This window comes from Amblyomma americanum, chromosome 11 (assembly GCF_052857255.1).
Source record: "Amblyomma americanum isolate KBUSLIRL-KWMA chromosome 11, ASM5285725v1, whole genome shotgun sequence".
NCBI classification, from domain to species: Eukaryota; Metazoa; Arthropoda; class Arachnida; order Ixodida; family Ixodidae; genus Amblyomma; species Amblyomma americanum.
The window spans coordinates 53582762-53606634 of record NC_135507.1 but is presented as its reverse complement, the minus strand read 5'-3'; the positions used below and the strand labels follow the sequence as shown (position 1 = coordinate 53606634).

Here is a 23873-nt window from a genome sequence, read left to right as displayed (position 1 = left end):
CCGATGACAATGAGATGCTGACTTTATGGATGGCTATAGTAGCTGTGCAGTCGGTATAGATATATCTGCAGTATTTTCACATATACTCTTCTACGCGCTGATTCCGCAATGCCTGCTTGAATTCGGCTTATTACACTGAACCAAATGCTTTTGAAGGTTATGCATAGGGGTTGCTTATATTCTGCGCATTTTTCTACCACCTGGTTGACAGTGTGAATACGGTCTATTGTCGAGTATCCTTTACGAAAGCCTGCCTGGTCATTTGGTCGATTAAAGTCTGAGGTTGTCCTTGCTTTATTAGCGATTACCGTAGTAAATACCATGTAGGCAACGGACAGCAAGCTGATCGGTCTGCAATTCTTCAGCTCCTTGGCATCTTCTTTCTTATGAATTATGATAATGTTAGCGTTCTTCCAAGCTTCTGGTATGTACGACGTCATAGCCAGTGCGTATATAGGGTGGCTAGTTTTTCTAGCACAATCTCCCCTCTGTGCTTCAATAGATCTGCTGTTACCTGATTCTCACTAGCTTATTTTCCCCTTTACATTGCTCCTAAGGCTTTCTATATTTCTTTCGTTACTGGCGGGATGTCCCATTGCTGTGCGCTACTGCCTCAATCCTTGACGTTCTGTTACATTAACTAATTTATAATTTGTGTAGAACTCGTTGGCTACTTTAACTATCTTATCCATATTGCTAATGACATTAGCCTCTTTGTCTCTTGACGCATAGATCTGTTTTTTACCTATGCCTAATTTCCTCTTCGCTGCTTCTAGGCTGCCTCCGTTTTTTAGAGCATGCTCCATTCTCCCCGTATTAAACTTGCTTATGTCGGCTACCTTGCGCTGATTGACTAACTTCTATAGCTCTGCCAGTTATATTCTGTCGGTAGGGTTAGACGCCCTAATGCTTTAGCGTTTCTTAATCAGATCTTTCGTACCCTGAGATAGCTTGTCGGTATCCTGTCAAACCTTCCTACCGCTTACTTCTACTGTGCACTCCATCAGGGTAGCAGTGAGATTATCGTTCATTTCTTGAACATTAAGATCGTCTTCCTTTTTAAAGTCGAATATCTGTTCTGCAGCCCTATCCTAAATTCCTCAATTTTCCCTCTTATCACTAACTGGATCGTTAATGGGCTTGCGCTTCATTAGTTTCTTCCGTTCCGTCTTGAAGTTTAAGTTAATTAGCGACCTTGCCATTCTGTGGCCGCTACGGCGCACCTTTCCGATGACCTCCCCATCCTGCACGATGCCAGGGTGAGCGCATAGTATAATGTCTATTTCGTTTTTGGTCACACCATTGGGGCTCTTCCATGTCCATATCCTGTCTTCTCGTTTGCGGAAGAAAGTATTGATGATCCGTAAATTATTTCTCTCTGCGAACTCGACTAATACCTCCCCACTGCTATTCTTAGAGCCTATGCCATAGTCGCCTACCGACTTTTCTACGGCCTGCTTGCTGGCTGCCTTCGCAGCGATGTCGCCCATCAGTACAGTGTACTGTGATTTTTACTTTGTTCATTGCTGAATCCACGTCTTCATAGAAGCTTCTAGCGATCTGGTCATGATGGCTGGATGTAGGGGCCTAGGCCTGCGCCGCATTCAGCTTGTACCTCTTATTAAGCCGAAATGCGATAGCTTGTTATTACTATAGAGCTCGTGTATGTCGCCAGCTGTACCCTGATTGATGAGTAATCCCACATCTAGTTCTCGTTCGTCCGCTAGTCCGCGATAGCACAGTATGCGCCCGCCTCTCAGGACTGGATACGCCTCACCTGTCCTCCCTATTTCACTAAACCCTGTGACATCCCATTTAATGCCCGCTGGCTCCTCGAAAAGCACTGGCTAGCTTAACTGGATAAGGTTCTAGCGTTCAAATTTGCCAGGTTTGGTTTCCAATGGCGGCCTGTCTGGAGCCAGAGATTCTTAGCATCCTCCGCTGCGTCACAGGTCTGACCGCCGCCTTGGCCAATTGCTGCGCAACCGCCGGGTACGGAGTGCCGAGGGTTAATTGGTTTCTTGATAGAAGGTTGTGGCCACGTACTACACAGGGGGTGGGGGGGGGGGGCAAGCCCTGTTTTGGTGAGGGAAGGCGTTGGCGGTTCTGGTCACCGAGTTCAGGCCGCATCCGAGGTCTGCTTATGCAATTTAGTCGACACGCGTTTTTTTTTTCAAATCCGGTGGAGAATTGCGCGGCACAGGGATTCGAGCCCAGGTCGTCTTGTACGCGAGGCGGATTCTGTATATCTACGCAGTAAAGGTTTGCCGGTGGTGTTGGTCCGGTGATTTCCAGAAACGGGATGCACCGCTTGAAGGCTTCTCGATGGTATGACTTGCAGGCGAAGCGATTTAGTGAGAAACGAACTTTTATACAGGCTATTTACAGATGGGTACAAACAAACGTCAGTATACGGCCACAACTATCCGCGGCCGGCCTAGCCGACCGCCTGCACAGAGGCGAGGGACACCGCGTCCCAACAGTCAAACTGGCGCGCCTTGCACCAGCTCTCAACGGTCACTCCCTCCGCACTCGGCCAGACCGAGCGCCTACCAGCTAGGAGTAGCTAGACACTAAAGCACACGGGCGCGGCTCCCTTCGCGGGTACACCCCGAATATGCCCGCGCCCCTTTCCACACGTAAAAATAAACTGCTAACTGCGGCTCATCAGTTTTGAAGAATAGGAAAGCTCAGAACTGATGTCAGCGTTTTCCCCTACCCCCGAGTTCCTCCCTAGGTGGTCTCGCAATCCGCCAAGGGGACAGGGGTCCAAGGTCGAGGCCGGCAGATAGTCCCGCCGTCCGGAGCGGCGATGGAAACCGCAAGGACGAATGGGGAGACTAACCAAAAAGGCATGAGTCCCCTTATAACGGCGTGCACCAAAGCAAAACAAAATAAAACAAAACCGGACGCGCAGCCTAGGTCACTGCCCTCTCGCGGAATATTCGCAACACAGGTACAAAAAGATGCGACAGCGCGCCGAACCCTACACCTTCCCCCCAAGACTCTGCTAATCTATTCAGAGATAAGCCGAGGCAACAAACAACAAAAAGGGTTCGGCAAGTGACGGTTGAGTACCTCTGCATGAGCAAGCAACCGGAGCCTGCGAGCCCGCATGCTGCGACCCTTCGTCACACACACAGATACACGCTACTAAGGTCCACAAAATATAGACAAAAAAAACGCGCGCAGAAATCCCACACTTTCGTTAGATTGGTTTAGAAGAACTTTTTGTTGGGCTAGATGGTTTGTTTGTCCAGTTTGTTGTCCATGCACACAGTTCCCTGGGCCACTATCCCCAGCGGTCACTGCGGGACGTCAGCCAGTGCACTATTCCAACAAGGGTTGGGTATTCTAGACAAGGCATCTGCGTTAGCGTGGTCGGCTCCTCTGCGATGTTCAATGGTAACATTGTAGCGTTGGAGCGCAAGAGCCCAGCGCGTAAGCTTTGCACTTTGAGGCACACTGCTCGTAAGAAAGGAGAGCGGATTGTGGTCAGTGATGACAGTCACGGTGGCGGCGAACACCCACGTCTCAAACTTTTTTAATGCCCAGATTACTCCGAATGCCTCCCTCTCGATTGCCGCCCACCGCATCTGCGATGGCTATCGGCGCCTCAGTGCCGTTGTCAGAAAGCTGCGCTAAACAGGCACCGGCTGTTACTGTCGACGCGTCTGTAAAAAGCAGATACGGCTTTCGCGGGTCCGGAGGGGTCAGTGAAACCGCCTCGCTTAGAGCTTTCTTCAGGGCTTTCAAGGCTTTCCCCGCGTCATCTGGTCACGGTATTTTGTTCGGCATGCCTTTTCCTGTCAGGCGTGTTAGTGGCAGAGCGATTTCTGCAAAATTGGGAACATAGCTACGGTAGTAGCCGCACAGCCCAAGGGTGCTCCTCAATTCTTTCTTTGTCTTAGGGGCTTGAATTCCTTCGATGGCCTCAATTTTCTCTTTGGATGGGCCATGCCGGCCTGAGCCGACAACGTGTCCCAGGTAGCAGATTGAAGGCATCGCTACCTGGCACTTCTCCCAGCTAGCGTGCAGGCCCACCTCCTCCAGAGTGCAAAACACCCGCTTTAAATGATGGATATGCGCTTCTAGAGATTGGCTGAATACGGCGATATCGTCTAGATAGGCGCAAGCGTATTCTTCCTGCCCGGCTAGCAACTGGTTTATGTTCCTTTGGAAGGTTGCCGCTGCGTTCTTAAGACCGAAAGGCATCACCCGCCAGGCAAATTGACCTAGGTGCGAGATGAACGCTGTCGGAAGCTGAGAATCCTGAGCGAGTGGCACCTGCTAATAGCCGCGCCTGAGGTTCAGAAGTGTTATGAACCTCGCGGCTCCGACTCGCATGATCAGCTCCTGGGGGCAAACCATAGGAAATGCGTCCGTCTCGGTCACCGCGGGGGGGGGGGGGGGGGGGGCGCTGCGAGCGCGAGCGACAACGGACGAACTCCACGTGAGCTCCGCTGATTTCGTGTTTTTACCCTAGACAGTGAGACCCTACAATACTTCCGTTGATATCACCGGTTTCCTGAAGACGAGCGGAATCCAGGGACACCAACCAGAAGTACGTACAACAAGTTTTGACCATTTTAGGTCAACTTTTCCCCGTGACCAAGCCAGATGCCTCGCTAGGCCTACTGCGCCGCGCCGAAGAATACGAAGCTCTGCGTCGCAGTGGCGTTCGCTACCTGCGTCGCAGCAGCGTTCGCCAGCTGGGCTGCGCCGTGGACCGTGCCCGCGCGCCGTAGTTCGCCATGAGGGTCACCGTAGAAGGCATCCCAATTTCTCGAGAAGAATTAGCAGCCAGTGATTGGTTGACTAAAGTTAACAAGCTCCGGGAAGCGCGAACAACATCAGGGCCTGCCGTGCCAGATTTCCCTGGAGACAAAGCGGGACCGAACCAAGCGTCCCAAATCGACAATGGGCTACGTGCGAAGACGGAAGCTGAACTCACGCCTCGGCAACGAGGACGCTTACTAGCCAAAAAATCTGTAGCATCGAACCAGCCTCGCTTACCCAGCAACGCTCTCAAGCTAATTGTGCGCCCACGGGGCGGACTGCTACTCTCCAAGATTACAACCTACCAACTACTGGAAGCAATTTGCACTGCTGCTCGCTTCGCCAGGGACGCTGTTCGTCACGAAGACCTAATACAAGCTAACCTGATCCAGAATACTTTCGCGTACTGCACCCCAGTCGTCGAAAGAGCTGAACGGATGATGCAACTCAAAGAGATCACCGTTGACAACAAGGCGTATGAGATATCCGTCTACTGCGCTCCAGATGATAGCTCGAGCCGTGGTGTGATTCGCGGCGTCGACCTCCGACTGGATCGAAATACAATCCAAGCAGAGTTACAAGACAACCGTAACCCAACCATTCTGGACTTTCGGCGGCTCGGGAACACCACCGCAGTACTCATCACATTCGCTCAGCGCCAAGTGCCTACCTGGGTCTACTTTTGCAATAGTCGCCACAGATGCAACTTATTCAAGAAGAAGTACGAGGTGTGCTATCGCTGTGGCGAGCTCGGTCATCGAGCCGATGTTTGTGCAAGCACAACTACTAAGTGTAGAGGTTGCGGACTATCCAATCCTACCACCGACCACACGTGCAAACCAATCTGCCGCCTGTGCGGCAAAGAACATTTCACGGGCGATAGTCGCTGCAGGGAAATCTTCAGGATTCCTTACGAAGTCAAGCGCAGGAAGTGGGAGAAAATTCGAAATGCTGAGGCAGAGAAACTCAAGACCCAAGAGACCGCCAAGCGGATCACACTCCAGCGCACCAGCCGATGGGACCGGCAACGCTCCGATAGCCAGCAGCGGCAGCTCCGAGACCGCTCGAGCTCTTTTCCACCGCTCAAGTCTCCCGCTCCACGGATGGGTTCTCAGGGGACCTCCCGGACCAATCCCGGGCCACCTGCAGTCGTCCAGCAGACAGGTGACTCTCCTCATCCTTTGCAGCAGCCACCTGGGCCACTACCATCTCTACCCGATCTACGAGAACGTCAAGAACCGGTGAGTACGCAGGAAGGGACTCCCACTACTCTATACACACACAAAGCGATTATGGAACTGACAGCAGTCATCCAACAACTTATACTCAGAGTAGAGGCTCTCGAAAAGCCAATGGCCACACTCCCTTCGTCTCCCCCGCATCCGCAGGGATCATATGAATCAGTACCTATGGATATCGCTCCTCCCAACCGATCCGCACAAAAACGCAAAGCAACGTCCGACACCGACTCACCCGCGGAGGTTTGGCAGGCGCGTTTTGCCAAAGTTGAGGAAAGCTGCAACCTCAGTCAAACTCGCATCAAGGCTTTAGAAGCACACATCGAACGCTCACTCCACACAATTGGCTCACAAGTCACGCAACAATTTGACATGCTGAACAAAGCTATAGAAGCACAGGGCAAACTCCTCGCTGCCGTGGTACCTGCGGCCCCTGCGCCGACACCCGTTCAAACCCCACAACTATCCCCGCCTAATCATGGCGAGCAGCTCGGGTAACACCACCATCTGGCAGTGGAACTGTCGTGGGTTCGCGCGTAAGCGTCCGGTCCTCCAGCAGTTCCTCGCCGCGAGTGATCGCCCCGAACTAATAGCTCTCCAGGAATGCGACAAGAACACGAAACTTGCCGGTTACAGTACATACCTATCGGAACGAGTAAAACCTCGAATAGCTACTCTCGTCAAACGTAACCTCACTGTCCTCCAACACAATTTAGATCCAACTTTCCCCGAATACGTTTTCTTAGAAATATTACCCCGACCCTCGCGTAAACGTTGCACTAGTCTGTTTATAATTAATGTCTACAACCCTCCCCGAGCTCATAAGGATATTTTCGGTCCGCTTTTCCTCAAAGCCCAGCAGCTGGCGCAGGGGCAACCCCTCCTCATTCTCGGTGACTTTAATGCGCATCACCGCGCTTGGGGCTACCACTATGACTCCGCTAAAGGTCGACGCCTTTGGAATGACTGGCATATGAACCAGCTGACTCTTATCACGGACGTGTCCTACCCCACTAGACACGGTACGGGCCTACATCGTGATACAACGCCGGATCTGGCCTTTACGACCTCCGGAGTTAAAGCGACTTGGTGTCACACTCACGAAAACTTTGGGAGTGATCACTTCGTACTCGAAATCGTAATACACGAGCCCACCAGGCAATGTACGCGGCCAGCTCAGGTGATTGACTGGGACTCCTTCCGGAAGCACAGGAAACAGCAGGACAAACCTCCCGCTATAACTGATATCAAGGCGTGGACAACCGACATTGTCAAACAAGTGGCCGACGCCACTCAAACCGTCGAGTTAGAGGACAGTATCCCACACTGCGACCGCTACTACGCCCATCTGTGGGAGCGTAAGAAGTCGCTCGAAGCTCTACTTGCCACTCGGAAATGGGACCGCAATATCCGACGTAGACTGGCGCGCGCACATACGAATATCGAGAAATATGCAATAGAACTCACTCGACAGAGCTGGCACAACATATGTGACCAGATGAACAACACTCCAAACGCTCGTAAGACGTGGAACCTCCTTCGACATTTACTCGACCCAGAAGGAGGCAAGCTCCAAACACGCCAACAGCTCGAGCGAATCTTCCACCAGTATCCTGGCACGTCTGACGAGCTTAAACAAGAGCTTATAAATACTTACATCCGCCCTGAACCAACAACCAACCTCCCTTTCTATCAGGGCGCGGAAAATCTCTGTCTAGACGCTCCGATCACTTTAGCGGAGGTCCGAGCAGAACTCAATCGCCTCAAGACGACTTCGGCGGCCGGTCCTGACCGCATTTCAAATAAAATGCTTAGGAATCTAGACGACGCATCCATTCATGCTCTTACCGACTATTTTCAAGAATGTTGGGCCAGCGGTACCATCCCTCAAGAGTGGAAATGCGCCAATCTAGTCCTCATTCCCAAGCCAGGCAAACCACCAACCTTGGCCAACCTCCGTCCCATCTCTCTCACGTCCTGCGTTGGGAAGCTGATGGAACACGTTATCCAGACCAGACTCTCACGATACCTTGAAGACAACCATCTTCTACCAGACACTATGTTCGGCTTCCGCCCTCATTTAGCAGCCCCGGACATTATGCTTCTTCTCCATCATCAGGTAGTCATGAGACGTACACTAGACACGAAAGTCATCGTCGGCCTCGATGTTGCCAAGGCATTCGACAACGTCCTCCATGAAGCGATTCTTCAACAACTTCAAGCTCTCGGTGTCGGACATCGCATGTATGCGTACATCCGAAACTTTCTCACCGACCGCACAGTGCAACTTAAAGCCGGCACGGGAGATCCTTCCATCATCTCTCCGGGAAACCATGGCACGCCGCAAGGCGCCGTACTTTCGCCGATGCTTTTTAACGTCGCACTGATAGGCCTGCCGAAGCTACTGGCCGACATCCCCCACCTGCATCACAGCATTTATGCTGACGACCTCACACTTTGGATCACGCGCGGCAGTGACGGCCAGATTGAAGAGACTTTACAGACCGCGATCGAACGGATCGGAGATTATCTAAGTACAGTTGGCCTCACGTGCTCGGCGACAAAGTCCGAGTATATCATCATTCCTTCCCCGGGACGACGCCCTTCAAAGATACTTCCGGACATCAACCTCCAGGTGCAAGGAAACCCGATTCCTCGAACAGACAACATCAGGATCCTGGGCTTGCATCTACAGGCCAACGGCAGCAACAACATCACGATCCAACGCATCGACCAGTCGGTTGTGCAGATCGGACGCCTCCTTAAGCGAATCTCCAACAAGCATCATGGCATGCGAGAGTCCAACCTCCTGCGCCTCGTTCAAGCTTTCGTCTGCTCCCGCATCACCTACTCTGGACCCTACTTACGTCTCACTCGTGCCGAAAGCGAACGGCTAGACGCGTCACTTCGAAAAGCATACAAGACGGCCCTAGGTCTTCCCATGTCCACAGCTACCCATAAGCTCATGGCTCTCGGAATCTCCAATACCGTGAGCGAACTGATCGAAGCAACCCTCACCGCCCAGTATGAGCGGCTCTCACTCACACACGCTGGCCGAGCGGTACTGCAGCAAGTTGGGATCTCCCCGCCGAGATCGGCCCCAAGTTACGCTGAACTTACATCGGAATATCGCCTAAATCTCCGCATTCCTCCCATTCCCAAACGGATGCACCCGGAACACCACGCCGAGAGACGGGCCGACCGGGCTCGTCAGTTCGAGAAACGCTTCAGCGGACGTCCGGACGTCACGTATACGGACGCCTCTTACCATCCATCGAGGCCAGCGATGGTGGCGGTAGCTCTCGCCCCTCACCGCAGCTGGTACACAGCCTGCAGCATTCGCAATGCAGAAACAGTCACCGCAGCTGAGGAGGTTGCCATTGCGCTCGCGCTAGCCGACCCTAATACCAAAGTCGTCATCAGTGACTCTCAACAGGCTATTCGCAATTACGATGCTGGCCGTATCTCTTGCCAGGCGTTACACATTCTACGTTCTACAGCACCCTCTTCCGCATCTCGCTTACTTCTTTGGGCTCCAGCCCACGAGTCGCTCAGCGGAAACGCCCAGGCACACACTCTCGCTCGAGATCTCAGCTGCCGAGCCGAGAGTATGATCAGCCACCCTGCTTCCGCTGACACTAATATCCCACGCGCTTCACTATCTCTACTCACCACTTACACGGACATACTCCAGCACTACAGACTCCAAAGGTGCACATATCCTCCCGCACACCGCGATCTAACAAGACGCGAGGCCGTCCAATGGCGCAAACTACAAACTGGCAGCTTCCCACACCCCCTCTTATACAGCAGGATCTTTCCGGAACAGATAGCCCCCATGTGTAAACACTGCTCAACTCCGGCCACACTCATACACATGGTGTGGACTTGTACACATTACAACAGAGACAACGCAAACACCCCAGAGACGTGGGAGTCTCTCCTGTGTACTTCCAAGCCAGCAGACCAACGCTGGCTTATCCAGCGCGCGGTGGAGGCCGCGGCATCCCAAAGGATCCCCGCCGACCTCCTCTAAGTCAGCGCAACCGGTCCTTTGACTGGTCCCCTGTTTTTGGGCGCAATAAAAGAGTTTACCTACCATCTCGGTCACCGCGTTCAGCGCTCGGTAGTCTATGCAAAGACGTACCGACCCGCCTTTTTTAGGAACGCACACAATCGGGTGTGCAAAAGGGCTTTTACAGGGGAAGATGAGGCCTTGTGCAAGGAGCTCATCAATTTGCCTCGTTACTTCGTCTTTTAAAGCCTCTGGGATCCTATAAGGCTGGCCTCGCCTTGGAGTTGCCCCCTCCGCGAGCTTTCTGCTGTGCTCGCCCACGCGCGCGATCGACGGTTCGTTCGCAAATAATGCCTGGTGCTGCTCGAACGTGGCGTGCACCAGCTCCGCTGCATCCCTGTCTAAGTGGCTTGTTTTATCCGGCGTAGGCATTACCCGGTCCTTCGGGACGTTGCTTGCGCCGCCGTCGGGTTCGAACCCGGGTTAGAACATATGTCGCGGCAAATATTTAATTTCCAGCTAACAATTTGCCCCTGATAATTGCGTCTTTTGCTTCGGAATCAACGTCAGTGGGGCCGGAGATACCAGGGAACCAAATTTCAGCAAAAATAAAAATCAGATAGACTTGTCCACCCGCCGCGGTGGCTCAATGGTTAGGGCGCTCGGCTACTGATCCGGATTTCCCTGGTTCGAACCCGACCGTGGCTGCTGCGTTTTTATGGAGGCAAAACGCTAAGGCGCCCATGTGCTGTGCGATGGCAGTGCACGTTAAAGATCTCCAGATGGTCAAAATTATTCCGGAGCCCTCCATTACGGCACCTCTCTCTTCCTTTTTTCTTTAACTCCCTCCTTTATCACTTCCCTTACGGCGCAGTTCGGGTGTACACCGAAACATGTGAGACAGTTACTGCGCCATTTCCTTTCCTCAAAAACCCATTTTTATTCAAACCACAACTAACGCTCAAAGTTCGCGTAACATATCCATAACTGTCCTGTGATTTTTCTTTTTCATTTATGTAACCATTATGCATTTTTTCATTCATTTAACTTCTCTTTTGCCTCGAGGTAACAAACACTGCCCCCTCGCTCGCAACCCTTCAAAAAAGAGAAATTCACCTACATTTTTGAAAATTCACGCTTGACGCTAAAATTTTGTCGCAATCTCCTATGGAAATTTCCTTGTTTATGCCCCTACACCTTGGCCAGTGCCCCCATGTGGGTATGTGCCATGTTTCAAGAAGAGGAAGAAGATTAAGCGAAGCACGTGGCTCAGGCAGAGAAGAAGGGCGCTCTTGTCCCTTGCCGCCGGGCCGCCGAGGCGAATGCGCTAAGTGCTTCGCTGCCAGCGGGTGGTTGGACTCGTGATCTGAACCGTCGGACTTGGAACACGGATCGAAACTACCGAAGCAGCGGGTGAGCCTCCCGAAACCGGCGTTATCGCAAGAGAGCGGCATCGTCCCATGCGCGGGTATGCATGGAGGCGATAATAGCATTCGGTGTCACAACCCTCTGCAGTGGCTGCGACTTGAAGCTGCTGAGTCCAAGGACAGAGGCGATATGTAAATGATGCCCATGTCATCATTGTCATCATCATCATCAGCCTGTCTACACCGACTTCAGGGCAAATGCCTCTCTCATGTCTCTTCAATTAACCCAGTCCTTTGCCAGCTGCGGCCACCCTGTGCCTGCAAACTTCTTAATCTCATCCGCCCACCTAACCCTTCTGCCGCTCCCTGCTACGCTTGCCTTCTCTTGGAATCCACTCCGTTACCCATAAGGACCGGCGGTTATCTTGTCTTCGCATAACATGCGGAAAGAACAGCTGAAGGCCTGAAACGCAATTGAAATCAGCTCGACTTCAGTTGGTCCCATTTGTGCGTTGGCCCCTTCGAATTGCGTATTGGTTTATGCGGCGTCAGTGCTCGTTTAAGAACTCCGGTCGGTCGAAATTATTTTGAAGCCCTCGAGTACTGAGTCGCTCATAGCGCATTTACAGTTCCGAGCCGTTACACTTCCCATGTCATAACTCCTGCAACAAATTCAACCCTTTATACCCTGTGCCTTATTACTTGCCAAATTGCTACGAATCTGGTCCGATAGCACCACTGACAGGAGTGGCCTGTGCATTTTTGTTTGCTTTAATTTTAACGCGAATTTTAAAGGCTCTGTTACACAGAAAATCCGGCGTCGGCGTTGTCGGTGTTGTGAGTCACGAGCACGACTCTGGCAGGTGGTGCCCAGAGAGCAACCTATGAGGAAAGCGGGCCACCTGGGCCACGTGACCTTGCGGCGTCATCACAACCTGCCCACCGGATAGTGAGCAAACTGCCTACCGCGGCAGGTAGCAGTAAAATGAATGATTCGTCGCTCGAAAAGAGCAACCTAGGCTGCACAAGGCCCACCACTGGGAGCATCTGCCATCGCAGGGCAGTGGCGCATCGCGTAACCACTGCACCACTGCACCAGGAGGGTTATAAGGACTCCCAGGGATCTATGAATGTCAAGTAGAGAATGGCCTTCCGCATACATGGCAATTGACCCATTGCGCTATCGGGTTATACCCTTAAGGTGGAGCTTAAATGTCCCTTCCAAATTTTTTTAGCAATTGTAAGTTGCAGCGTGTGCAGCGTTGCGCTTTTAGCCTGCGTTAGCCCCGTACTTTCACTTAAAGGTCGATAGGCACCTTCCGTGGTTTCTGAGTGGCTTTGGTGTTCGACTGCAGAGAACGAAGTTGTAGGACTAAATCCCAGCCGTGACGACTGCATTTCGACGGAGGCGAAATACTAATGTGCCCGGCCGCCGCAGTGGCTCATGCAGTGGTTAGGCGCTCGGCGGCTGACCCGAAAAACGCGGGTTCGATCCCGGCCGCGGTGGTCGAATTTCGATGGAGGCGAAATTCTAGAGGCCCGTGTACTGCGCGATGTCAGTGCACGTTAAATAACCCCATGTGGTCGAAATTTCGGGAACCCTTCACTATGGCGTTCCTCATAGCCTGAGTCGCTTTGGGACGTTAAACCGCCATAAACCACAAACCATAAACAAATGTGCCCCCGTGCTGTGCGCTGTCAGTGCAGGCTAAACGTTCCCAGCCGGTCCAAGTTAACCGAAGCCATCCTCTACATCGTTTCTCATTGCCTGCACTCAGCATGGGAACGTTGAGCATTATAATTTTCTCTCACTCGAACTTTCTCGTTACTTATAAAGGCAACGTTAAGGTGGTACTTCAGTTTCGTTCTTGAATGCCGCTATATATGTACCACTCGGAGAGCAACGTCCTCCTTAGCTGCCGAGGTTCTCAAAGCGTTGGTGCCACTAGGCCTAGTTACAAAGTCCTATGAGGCGTCTACCCGATCCGAAGGGTATCATCATCATTATCATCATGAACAGTCCTTCACAGCACCACCGTTGATGACCGCGAAATGATAGCGAACACAGAACGGCTGCCATCGATAAGCGTGCGTGTAACATCTGTGAATCGGTGGTCTCGTGTGCAGTGCACCCTCTGGTATAATCTCGCTAGTGTGGTCTGTAATGGGATGCAGCGTTTTTGGCACGCACGCGCTCGGGTCCTGAATGCCAACGTACCAGTATCTATTAAGAAGCAAGAATGCTGTCGTCGTATTTTTCCAGCTGTAACCTTGCGGGCGAAAACGTGGAGGCAGACGAAAGCCTTGAAATCCTGTTGTTCGCAAGCTATAGGGAGTTTGCACGAAAGCCGGCGGCGCTATGCATTCTGGGTAGTGCGCCATTTTGTCGTCCTTGTTAGCAGCCGACGCACCCAGGCCAGGCAGCAGTGTTTTTGTCCGAGTGCCGTATCGTCTTCTACAGTCATCAAAACTAACAAGGGGTTGCATATTCGCCGCCCCGGCGTGCTCTGAAGATGTCGGCAGTTTCGTCAGAGACCTACGTGTCGACCCTGTGCCCGAAAGACCGGGCGCGCTACGAGGAGAAAACAAAACAGTGCGGCGTGGACCCATTCACGCTACGCGCGGATGACTGCACTGTCAATTTCAACTTGTGGCCGCCCGTCGACATCGCCGATATTCACGAATTTGTAGTTCTGAGAACTAGTTTTGTTACTCGGCAGCAGCTTAAGGCCAGAAAAGCTTTGGAAGAGCACAACTTCCTCACAAGTGGATGGGTACGCGAGCCATGCATGAAAACGGTCGTAGTCGACACAGTGATACTCAAAACACAGGTAAGGACATAAAACCTTTTTTTTTTGTGAAGTACTAATTCCTTTCGTCGCCGTTGTCATTTGCGCCCAGGTGAACCACTCGCAAAGTTTGGATAAGCCACCCGTGGACGTGTGGGTCCTCGCAGAAAGCGACGGTCACATTGTGTCGGCTCACTGTACCTGCATGGCCGGCAACGGAGAGGCCTGCTCGCTTTGCAAAGCGTAAAGCGCGGGTGCAGAAGTAAAAAACAAACGCGCAGTAAGCCAAGAAATCGTTGTACGCACCTGAAACGAAGTGGAGTGCACAGACTTTATACTTGTCTGGATTGGCGTCGGTCTCACTCCTGTTAATACGTGCCAGCCACTCGCGTCGGCGTCGATATGAAAGCTGCTTTGCTTTCTCGCACTCGTGCAGGCGTATTTTTGGAATCTTGAAGAACCGGCAGTCGGCCTGTCCTGTCTTCAGTTTCTGCGCTTTGCTTTGGGTTCTGCTGGTGCAGCCCACAACAGCACAGTACACCATAACGCCAGCACTGTTGCACGCACGCACTACGCGAGCGTAAAAACCAACGTGCGCTTCCTGCGTCGGCTGCTACCACGGACGACAAAATGGCGGACTACCCAGAATGCATAGCGCGCCGCCGGCTTTCGTGCAAACTCCCTATATGGTGATCTCGGGGGAGTGAGGAAAATTCGTTTGCTACTGATTGAAAACGCTCCTCTCTGTAACGCCGATCGGCCTTGAGAGGAAATAGATGAAATGAAACGTTCGTGGGATACGCAGGCGCGATATTGGTGGCTACCACGTACCCTTATAAAAAGGGTCTGTAGACAGTCTATAGACTTCTTATAGACTCTATTGCCTTCCTTTAGACATTTCTTTCTGTCTACTCATAACCTATAGACTGTCTGTAAACAAAAGTTCCCTAAAAGTGTGATGGCCATAAATCAATTGCTTGTCTATAGACTGTCTATAAGATTTTTATTGCCTATAGACTGCTCTCTGGGGTTTGTCTATAGGGAGTCTATAGACTTTATGGATTGAAGTCTATGGAGTCTATGGACTGCCTAAAAGAATTTTGTAAGGACACAGCGCGATCCGGTTCCAAGAGGAGGTAATTGCACTTCAGAGATGGCAATTAATTGTGCGCTTGACGACTGACTTTACAGCTGCCGCCATCTGTCGCGAGCGCCTATCACTAACATGAATTGCGCATGCGCAGTAGGAGCTTGCGGTTTGTTTTCAACCAGTGAAACTTAAGGAGGAGAGGCGCGTATGCGCAGAGCGGCCGTGTGAAAAGTTGGGGGGGGGGGGCAGTTCAGCTCTTCCTTACGGGTATGATGCGACAGCTTATGGTGCTAATTCCTATATAGGCAGAAGGTCATCCTCTACTTTGCATTCATAGATCCCCGGGAGTCCTCATACCCCTCCTGGCGCAGTGGTGCAGCGGGGAAGCCATGCGCCACTGCCCTGCGATGGCAGGTGCTCCTAGCGGTTTGCCTTGCGCGAACTAAGTTGCTCTTCGCGAGGAACCGATATTAACTGCCGCCTGCCACGGCGGACAGTTTGCTCACTATTCGGTGGGCAGGTTGTGATGACGCCGCAAGGTCACCTGACCTAGGTTGCCCACTTGTCTCCTAGGTTGGTCTCAAGGTACCACCTGCTAGAGTCATGCTCAGGATTTTTCGCTCACAACACTGACACCGGATCGATTGAAGAATAACAATCAATCAATCAATCAATCAATCAATCAATCAATCAATCGATCGATCAATAAATCAATCGGTCGATCGATAAATCAATAGATAAATCAGTCGATCAATTATTCGATAAATCAATCAATCAATGAGTCGATAAATCAATAAATCAATCGATCGGCCGATCGATAAATCAATCCATCAATTGATAAAACAGTCAATCGATAAATCAATCAATCAATCGATAAATCAATCCATCAATCAATCAATCAATCAATTAATCAATCAATCGATCTAATCGTCTGTGTTTTGCTGTTTTCTCCCTAGGTAAAAAAAATGGGAGTCTCGGGCCTGTTCAGGTGGCTGGTAAGGAGGTATCCATCTATTATGGCCCGCTGCATCGAAGAGACGGTGAGCACGGCTCCTGGTGACGTTACGAAACAAGTTTTTCGGTTGTAAGAAGAGTTATCCTTAGAAGCGGTTCTTGTATCGCTAAGGAAGGCAGAAGCACCGCATTTCTTTGTCTTCCTATAACTTTTAATGAACCATCTCTGCTAGTCTCAGCTTTCGAGACGATCAGAGATAAGTGCATTGGCGACTGACACGCAGACCGAATTAGTCTGCTCACTACGAAGAAGAACTGGGCAGAAGCGACGCGAATCGAACAAGTAAACATGGTGTGTTGATGGTTGTTGCCATGGGTTTTGTCGCAGGATGTGACGGACGGTTTTTGGGACAGCTCAGTGCGTTCAGGATCCACAAGAGCTACCTTATTTTATGGGTCGTACCGAAGTTACAGCTTCGTGTATCGGGAACAGCACCCAAGTTGCTAGCAGCCCTAAAAAAAAATGTTGATTAGACGTTCACAGACCACCTGTTGGCCATAGAGGAAGGGATTCATAAAGAGCGGACACTCGGCGAAATCTAGCCCAGGAAAAACGTAAGAGATTAGTTGGTACCCCCTCTCTTTAGTGGCGCCACCTGCGTTAGCGCGCGTGCGCATGCGCGCGCGCGTGGGCGAGCGGCGACGGAGCAGACGGGCAGGCGAGGCAAAATGCGAAACCAGGCGACAAGGCCAAGTGTGCGGCTGCGCCTGTCATCTTGCGGCGTCTTTCTAAGCGCGCAGACTCTGCGTTTTCGCGTCTGCCTTGGTCTTCGATGCGAAACTCGCGTGGTTTCTGACGACGGCAAGGTGAGAAATGCTATTTTTCTCCAAGCTACGTTGCATTTCAAGCAGTTTCGCTGAGCACGCCCGCCGGCGCAAAATGGCGGTTGTGAAATGCGCGCCTACCTCATCCTGCTCGCGCTATGACGCTAGTCATGGCGCCGATCGGCGCGCAGTTAGCGAATGGCGCGCCCGGGCTATTGCCTAGCGGTTACTTTCGCATGGTCGTGTGTTGAGTTTTACGGCTCGCGATGTTTTTTATGGCCCCCAGCAATACACAGCTTCTTTCGAGGAATTTTTGTTGACAGTCGAGTAAAATATGTGGTCAACTTGGAAAAAAAAATGGGCAAATGTGTCGAAAACGATCGTCCTCGCGTTGGTACTACGGGCGCGTAATTTTCAAGACTGCCGGGAAAAAAAGTGACGCATGATAAGCTCAAAATCTAAAAACTTGCGGGCTGACCGTGTCGTCTGTTCCAGTGAAAACGCGCACTGCACCCGCGTTGTGAGAAACACGGGAGTGCGTTTTCCTAAACGACCAGAAAACAACAACAAACTGGCATGAAAGCAAGGACATCGCGCGTCGAAAACTGTCTTCTACGCTTCTGAAGACTTGCAAATTGCATCCGCGCATTTGCTCTCATTGCCCCAACACACTGTAAGCAACTGGTTGGGAACCAGTGCTGCAGCCAGCCCGGTGCCTAACATTTTTCGAACAAAACGCACAGTTGGCTGTAGAATAGGACGTGTAGCTTTTTTTGGAGGGGGGGGGGGGTCAGAGAATGACGTTTATCAGAATGTCGTTTATCAGAAGGTTTATCAGAATGTCACCACCTCGTCATTTACATTTTTCATCCGACTGCGCACGGTGGTATGGACAGCGACTGCTGTGAGACGTGTCACAGTAACAATGGACGCGCAAGAACCACGGAGCGAGCTTAGCGATATGCCAGAGTGTGACGGCTACTGTATCGGTTTTGGGATTATATGCATCACAATAAATATTCATTTCACAAGGCACAATGGTGTCTTTTCTGGATTGGCACTGTTTGACGAAGGCCGTGGGAAGTTTCTTTGATGGTAGGCCTTAGAGCACCCGGAATGTAATTTTTTCATCTTTGGGGACCGAATGTAAATAGATAACAGAAGGGGGCCATGCTGAACCATGAGGGCGCGGCAGGCCGAAGCGCATGCTAGCATTCAAACTGCGCGCGCCTGAAACCGCAAGTCCTCTCACCCAGCCGCTTGGTGCGCTACAGTCAATTGGGCCGCTGGCCCTATGGGAGTGTCTGCTCTTAATGAATCCCTTTCTGTAAGTGTTGGCTGTCTGTGAAGTGTCTGTCCGAACTATTTCGAAACAGCGATTTAGAGTTTTATTGGTACATTGAAAGCGCTGGAGGCGAGGGTGTCGCCAAGGCATATCAGACGTTGGAGCGACGGATCACAGTAACTCGGACTCAGTCCCGCAAGCCGGCAGCCACGGAAGGCCAACCAGCTTTGTCATTTTTAGAGCCAGCGCATTCGCTTCATCTTCAGGGCAGCAAGCAGACACGATGACAGTGTCGAATTATTCTGTAGAGCTTCCCGCATCTTTTTTGTGAGTATAAAAACTGCAAGGAAACTTTAATTCGACCGAGACCACCTTATTTGCCTCGTGTAGGCCTTGAGGTTATCAATTATAGGAGGTCAAAACTAACCGAACGTAGCAAGTGCAAGAACTTCGCATGTTTTGAAGAGGGGAATTCGCTTCCATTGCCGACTGTGACTATTCCGTATTGTTGGAGATGAAAATCTACCCAACTTGGGCGGCATACCCTGCACCTTTTAGGGGGTGCGATAGAAGGCTGTTCACTCCCTTTTTACTCCCTAATGGGGTTATTCGTGTGTACAGTGTATAAGCAACAGAACTTAAAGAGAGTAAACCATAACTTCAATGTATGGTAGTTTGCATACATCAAATAATCTCAGGCGTGACACCCCTACCTAAAAAGGCATTTCTAGAGCGCATTTTGCCCCCATTTAAGACTTAACGAAGAAAAAGGAAGTCGAGGCAAAAGGCCTGTAGCGCCTGACGGGGCCTCAGATTCCTTGTACAGTTTGCAGTACAGTGCAGATGTTAAAAAAAACTGAACACCTACAAATCAAACAAACATTCAACGTATTACAGAACAAACAAGGAGAAGGAGGCTCACACATTGCATGAAACGTGATCACGGCGGAGCAACAAACATGACATAAAACCAGGCTTTGCTTGCGCCCAGAAAACAAATAAGTGAAATACGCGACTTTTCAATTGTAATAATGCTGTTCAGGCACAAAAAGGGGCTGTTTTAATTGGGTAAGCTAAGATTGTGTCAGAACGTCGGTGGACGAAAGAACGTCGGTGGACGAAGGATATTTAACGTGTCATTTTGCATTAAGTAGCGCTTGGTTATTGCATTAAAATGTTTGCGAGAAACACTGCGGAGGATTCACCGTAAGTTTCCTCCCTTCCCACGTTTCCTGTTACAGGCGACGACTACTGACGGAGTCGAGGTTCCTGTAGACACGACCAAGCCTAACCCGAATGGCGTGGAGTTTGACAACCTGTACCTGGACATGAACAACATAATACACGTCTGTTCCCATCCAGATAACAAGCAAGTTTTAGTTACCGTTCTCTAGTTAGCGTTGTCTGACTGTCTGCTTCTAACTTCAAAGTTTCTGATGTTGTCCCACGCGCGTTCAGAAGAAACTATCTTGATTCGTGGCAGCATTTTTCATTGCATTGATCCCGTCTATAGGATAGATTTGTGGAAAGAACTTTCTTATGTACGAGTGCGAGTTTGTGACTCACACAAACTCAACAATTCTGGACGAAAGCATTTTTGAGCAGGGAAACCGTTGTTGAACGCATTTTTTTTTCATATAATGTAAGATTTCACTACAACAATCAATATATACGCTGATCACCCGACGGCAGTCTCGACGTTTTTTTTCTATTAACGTTGTTGCTGACGTCAAAAGCGCTCCCTATTGGTTCTCTATGGCAGTCTTAACTGTTGGATGCGATCGATGGAAACGCTTCAAAAAAATGATTTTGCAACATATCAGTAGAATGGACCGTTACCTTCAATATTTATATAACAGTATATTTCAATTTTTCAATTCTAAATTTTTTTCCCCGAGAATGTTGGACATAGTATTCTCGCAATTGAGCCCTCAAGGGACTCCGAAATTCGAATTTTATAGGAAGTTCAGGTAACTTCGAGCACCACCGGCCCAAATGACCACTTCTGCAGGCGATTAAAATCAAATTCCGCCCTGTCATCTGAGAATATAAATTCTGCAATTTCTGGAACTATGGAAACAGGTGTTAAACCCTGGGCCCGCCTAATCAATCGACAGTTTTAATGCGACTCTCTTAACGCGATAGCGTCAAAGGCCCTGTCACCCTGAAAATCCGGCGTCGGTGTGTTGAATCACGAGCATGGCTCTGGCAGGTGGTGCCTAGAGAGAAACCTAGGAGACAGGTGGGCCACCTAGGTCACGTGACCTTGCGGCGTCATCACAAGCTGCCCACCGAATAGTGAGCAAACTGCCCACCGTGGCAGGTGGTAATTAAATGAATGATTGGTCGCTCGGGAAGAGCAACCAAGGTAACCAAAGGCCCACCGCTGGGAGCACGCGCCATTGCAGGGCAGTGGCGCATCGCTTAACCGCTGCACCACTGCGCCAGGAGAGGAATGAGGACTCCCAGGGAACCATGAATGTAAAATAGAGAATGCCCTCGTGCATATATGGCAATTAACCGATTACGCTATCGGGTTATACCCTTAAGGTGGAGATTAAGTCTCCCTTCCAGTTATTTTTTTAACGTCCTTCGTGCCGGCTGATTGGTCTGGTTGATAACAAGAAGCGGAAGCATGTCAGTGTTTGAACCTAATATAAAGTGAGAAAGGAAATAACACTACATCGGCCCTGAATGTTTGGTATGCGGCTCAGAATGAATTTGAGTGGTTCCGTTCGGGGCCCGTCACTTTTGGGTGAAACTCGATTCAGCAGTATATGTCCTTATTTTCCATTGTTATAGTCCATTATATCTACTCCTCGAGTACCAGCGCAAACAGCGAAAATGTTTATCGGGAAGGAATAGCCGTTAAATTCCCGAATTTTAGACATTTTTCTTGAATTATGCGATTCGCGACCGGATTGGACCGGAAACAATAGGTTCTAATTTTCATCCCCCCTCTCTCTCGAGTTTAGAAAAAATAAAGCCCGAAAACGAAGCGACTAAAGCTATATTTAACTTAATCAGCAAATGTGCTTCAGACCTCAAGCGTATAGTTTTAGAACTTTTGAGTCAAGATTTTATTTGCGACAAGAAGTAATGAGGTAGATTTGGTATTAACTTTAATAAACTAGGAGCGGCTTCATTTGGAGCATAAAAGTTGGTTGTAGTCGTCTCAATGAAGCGCGGGACAGGGGAAGGCGATCCACAATCTTCGCAGAATAACAGCGCAACAGGGAGGATAAATAACATGTCGTATAACTCTCTGCCTGCGTCGAAGGACGTCAGTAAATTGTATGCCTCCGGCAAAATGTTAGCTTAGTGGAGAGGAGCCCAAGTTTAATGGGTCAGTGAGAAAAAACTGGAAGTTTACCTGAGTGAATTTATCACTAATTTTCAATAACAAACTGGAAGCTTACCTGGATGGCTTTATCACTAATTTTTAATAACCAAGGGGTCATATTAAAAGTAAAAATTGAAATGAGTTTATGCCGCCGTCTGTTTTTACGAGCACTCTGCAGTCATATCTAGCAAATTGGTTTGGTGTTTCTTGCGATTATCAAAGTACAGGAATGATTATGCGCCCAACTATCAGGATAACTGTTGCTTCGCTGCCACCAGCTCTTTTATCACCCGAAAAAGATGAAAACAAAAACAAGACAGAAAATAAAGTGATGCACTCATGACGGATCCTCACCAAACCGACATGGTGGCAAAAATTTCCAATTTCCAGTTCATCAAGAGCTTATTTACATTTTGTACGAGGATTATTCATGACATCAAACCAACAAATCGATCAGTATAGGTACATCCGAAAAAAAAAAACATTTAGATCTAGATAAATTATCACTCAGTGGCTACCGCTGGCAACCATTGAGTACTGATGGTGTCAAAATCGCACGTGTTAAAAACATGCTGCAGCGAAGACCGCACGCTTTAATAATACTTGCGACGCGGATATGAGCTTGTAAAGGCGTATCACAAAACATTTAAAAATTGCAGCGGCATACAAGAAATGCTTAATGCGATATAAATACACAAATCTTCTATACCTAGGCTTCTTCAGACATACCTACCGTGTTGCTGCTGCTTCTTATTGAGACCGCACAGCCCAGCGAAAACGCCAGAACAGTGACTCAGATAGCAACGGGTATCCCGAAGGAACAATCCTAGTAAAATTTTATATATTTTTTTTCTGAGCCACTGAGGCCCGAAGGTTACATTTCTGTTGTGGTGTTAATTGACGCCAGCCAGGCCGAAAGGAATAAGAACTAAAATCTGGTAGAGTTGTCCCGGGTGTTGCAGGCAAATGGAAAAACAGCCTGCATCAGGCTAGAAAGACTGAGAGTTCAAGCTCCAGGCAGAAGCTTGGACAAGGATGAAGAAATCGCACTTAGGAGTGCGCAAACGGTCAAGTTTACTACGCTTAAAAAACTGCACGCTTGGCACCAGGAGGCACACAACCCAGAGTGCCTATACGGCAGTGAAGAGTGCGACCTCTACCACATAGCCTGGGCCTGCCAAAACAACTCACAGGTAGTATCACAGACTTGGACCGCCAGAAGGGGCTGGCGGACAGGGCCACGCGAGCAGCTCAAGCCGGTTGGATTTCAACATGAGGGGCCACAACCGGGACCCGTTCCCTTTAACTAGAAATAAAAGTTCTCCGAGAATCTTTTACAGGCTAGTTGGCGCATACTTAAAGGGGTTTACAGTGCAGACAGACAAAACACAGGATGAAACGAAGTGACAGAACAGAGCGCTGTTCACAACAGCACGAGCAACGCATTCCACTGCCCTTCGTCACACACGGGGAGGTCTAGTCACATCAGTCTTGAGACATGCCCTTTTACTGAGTGCCTCTTCCGACAGTAGCTAGATTCTAGTAAAATGTTTATATGAACACCAAATTTCACTGTCTTTGCAATGCGATATCATAGCAGCAATTGACGGCTCTACCAGAAATGCGTCACTTCCGTTCTGGTGAGGTCACTCCTCCTGCCAATCATCCAGTGGAAACGTTCCGGTCTGGCGACATGATTTCCTTCCAGCCAATCAGCGAATCTAGCTTCCGACAACACATTTTCTTCCCGATGAGGCTTGTGATGCTATTGCATTAGTCTAATGCCAAAATGCCTTAGCCCGGCTGTTGTCGATACGTTCATTCCTTGGTAGGAGTTCTAATTTTTTCCTCATTTGCCTTGTCGTTCATAACGTAGGCCTTCTCCCAAGACCGAAGATGAGATGATGACCGCAATGTTTGAGTACATCGACCGCGTCTTCAACATCGTCCGACCAAGACGACTTCTTTACCTCGCTGTCGACGGTGTGGTGAGTGCGGCACATCTGGGTTCAGGATTCTGGCGTTCGAATATTTCTGGCAATTAAACAGAGCTTGTAATACCATGGTCTATGGATATGTTGCTTCTGCAGATAAAGCATCCGCATAATCTTATTGGAAGGCGCGCGCTGTGCGTGAAGACCCTAAGATGCCACTAATTCGGTTCGTTTTATAGCAGACATTCCAATTA

At 50.0% G+C, this 23873-nt stretch overlaps 1 protein-coding gene across 4 annotated transcripts in view; it reads left to right on the top strand.

Annotated features, from left to right (window-relative positions):
* The first annotated feature begins 11287 nt into the window (after positions 1-11287).
* Positions 11288-23873, top strand: part of LOC144110117 (5'-3' exoribonuclease 2-like) — an 87011-nt gene continuing 74425 nt past the window's right edge. For 3 of the 4 annotated variants that reach the window (XM_077642937.1, XM_077642936.1, XM_077642934.1), the window contains exons 1-4: positions 11288-11445; positions 16235-16318; positions 19584-19711; positions 23562-23673. In XM_077642937.1, the coding sequence (XP_077499063.1) occupies positions 16244-16318; positions 19584-19711; positions 23562-23673 (315 nt within the window). In that variant the 5' untranslated portion in view covers positions 11288-11445; positions 16235-16243. Of the gene's footprint in view, positions 11446-11475; positions 11501-16234; positions 16319-19583; positions 19712-23561; positions 23674-23873 lie in introns of those variants that run through there. The other variant, XM_077642933.1, reaches the window with a different exon arrangement.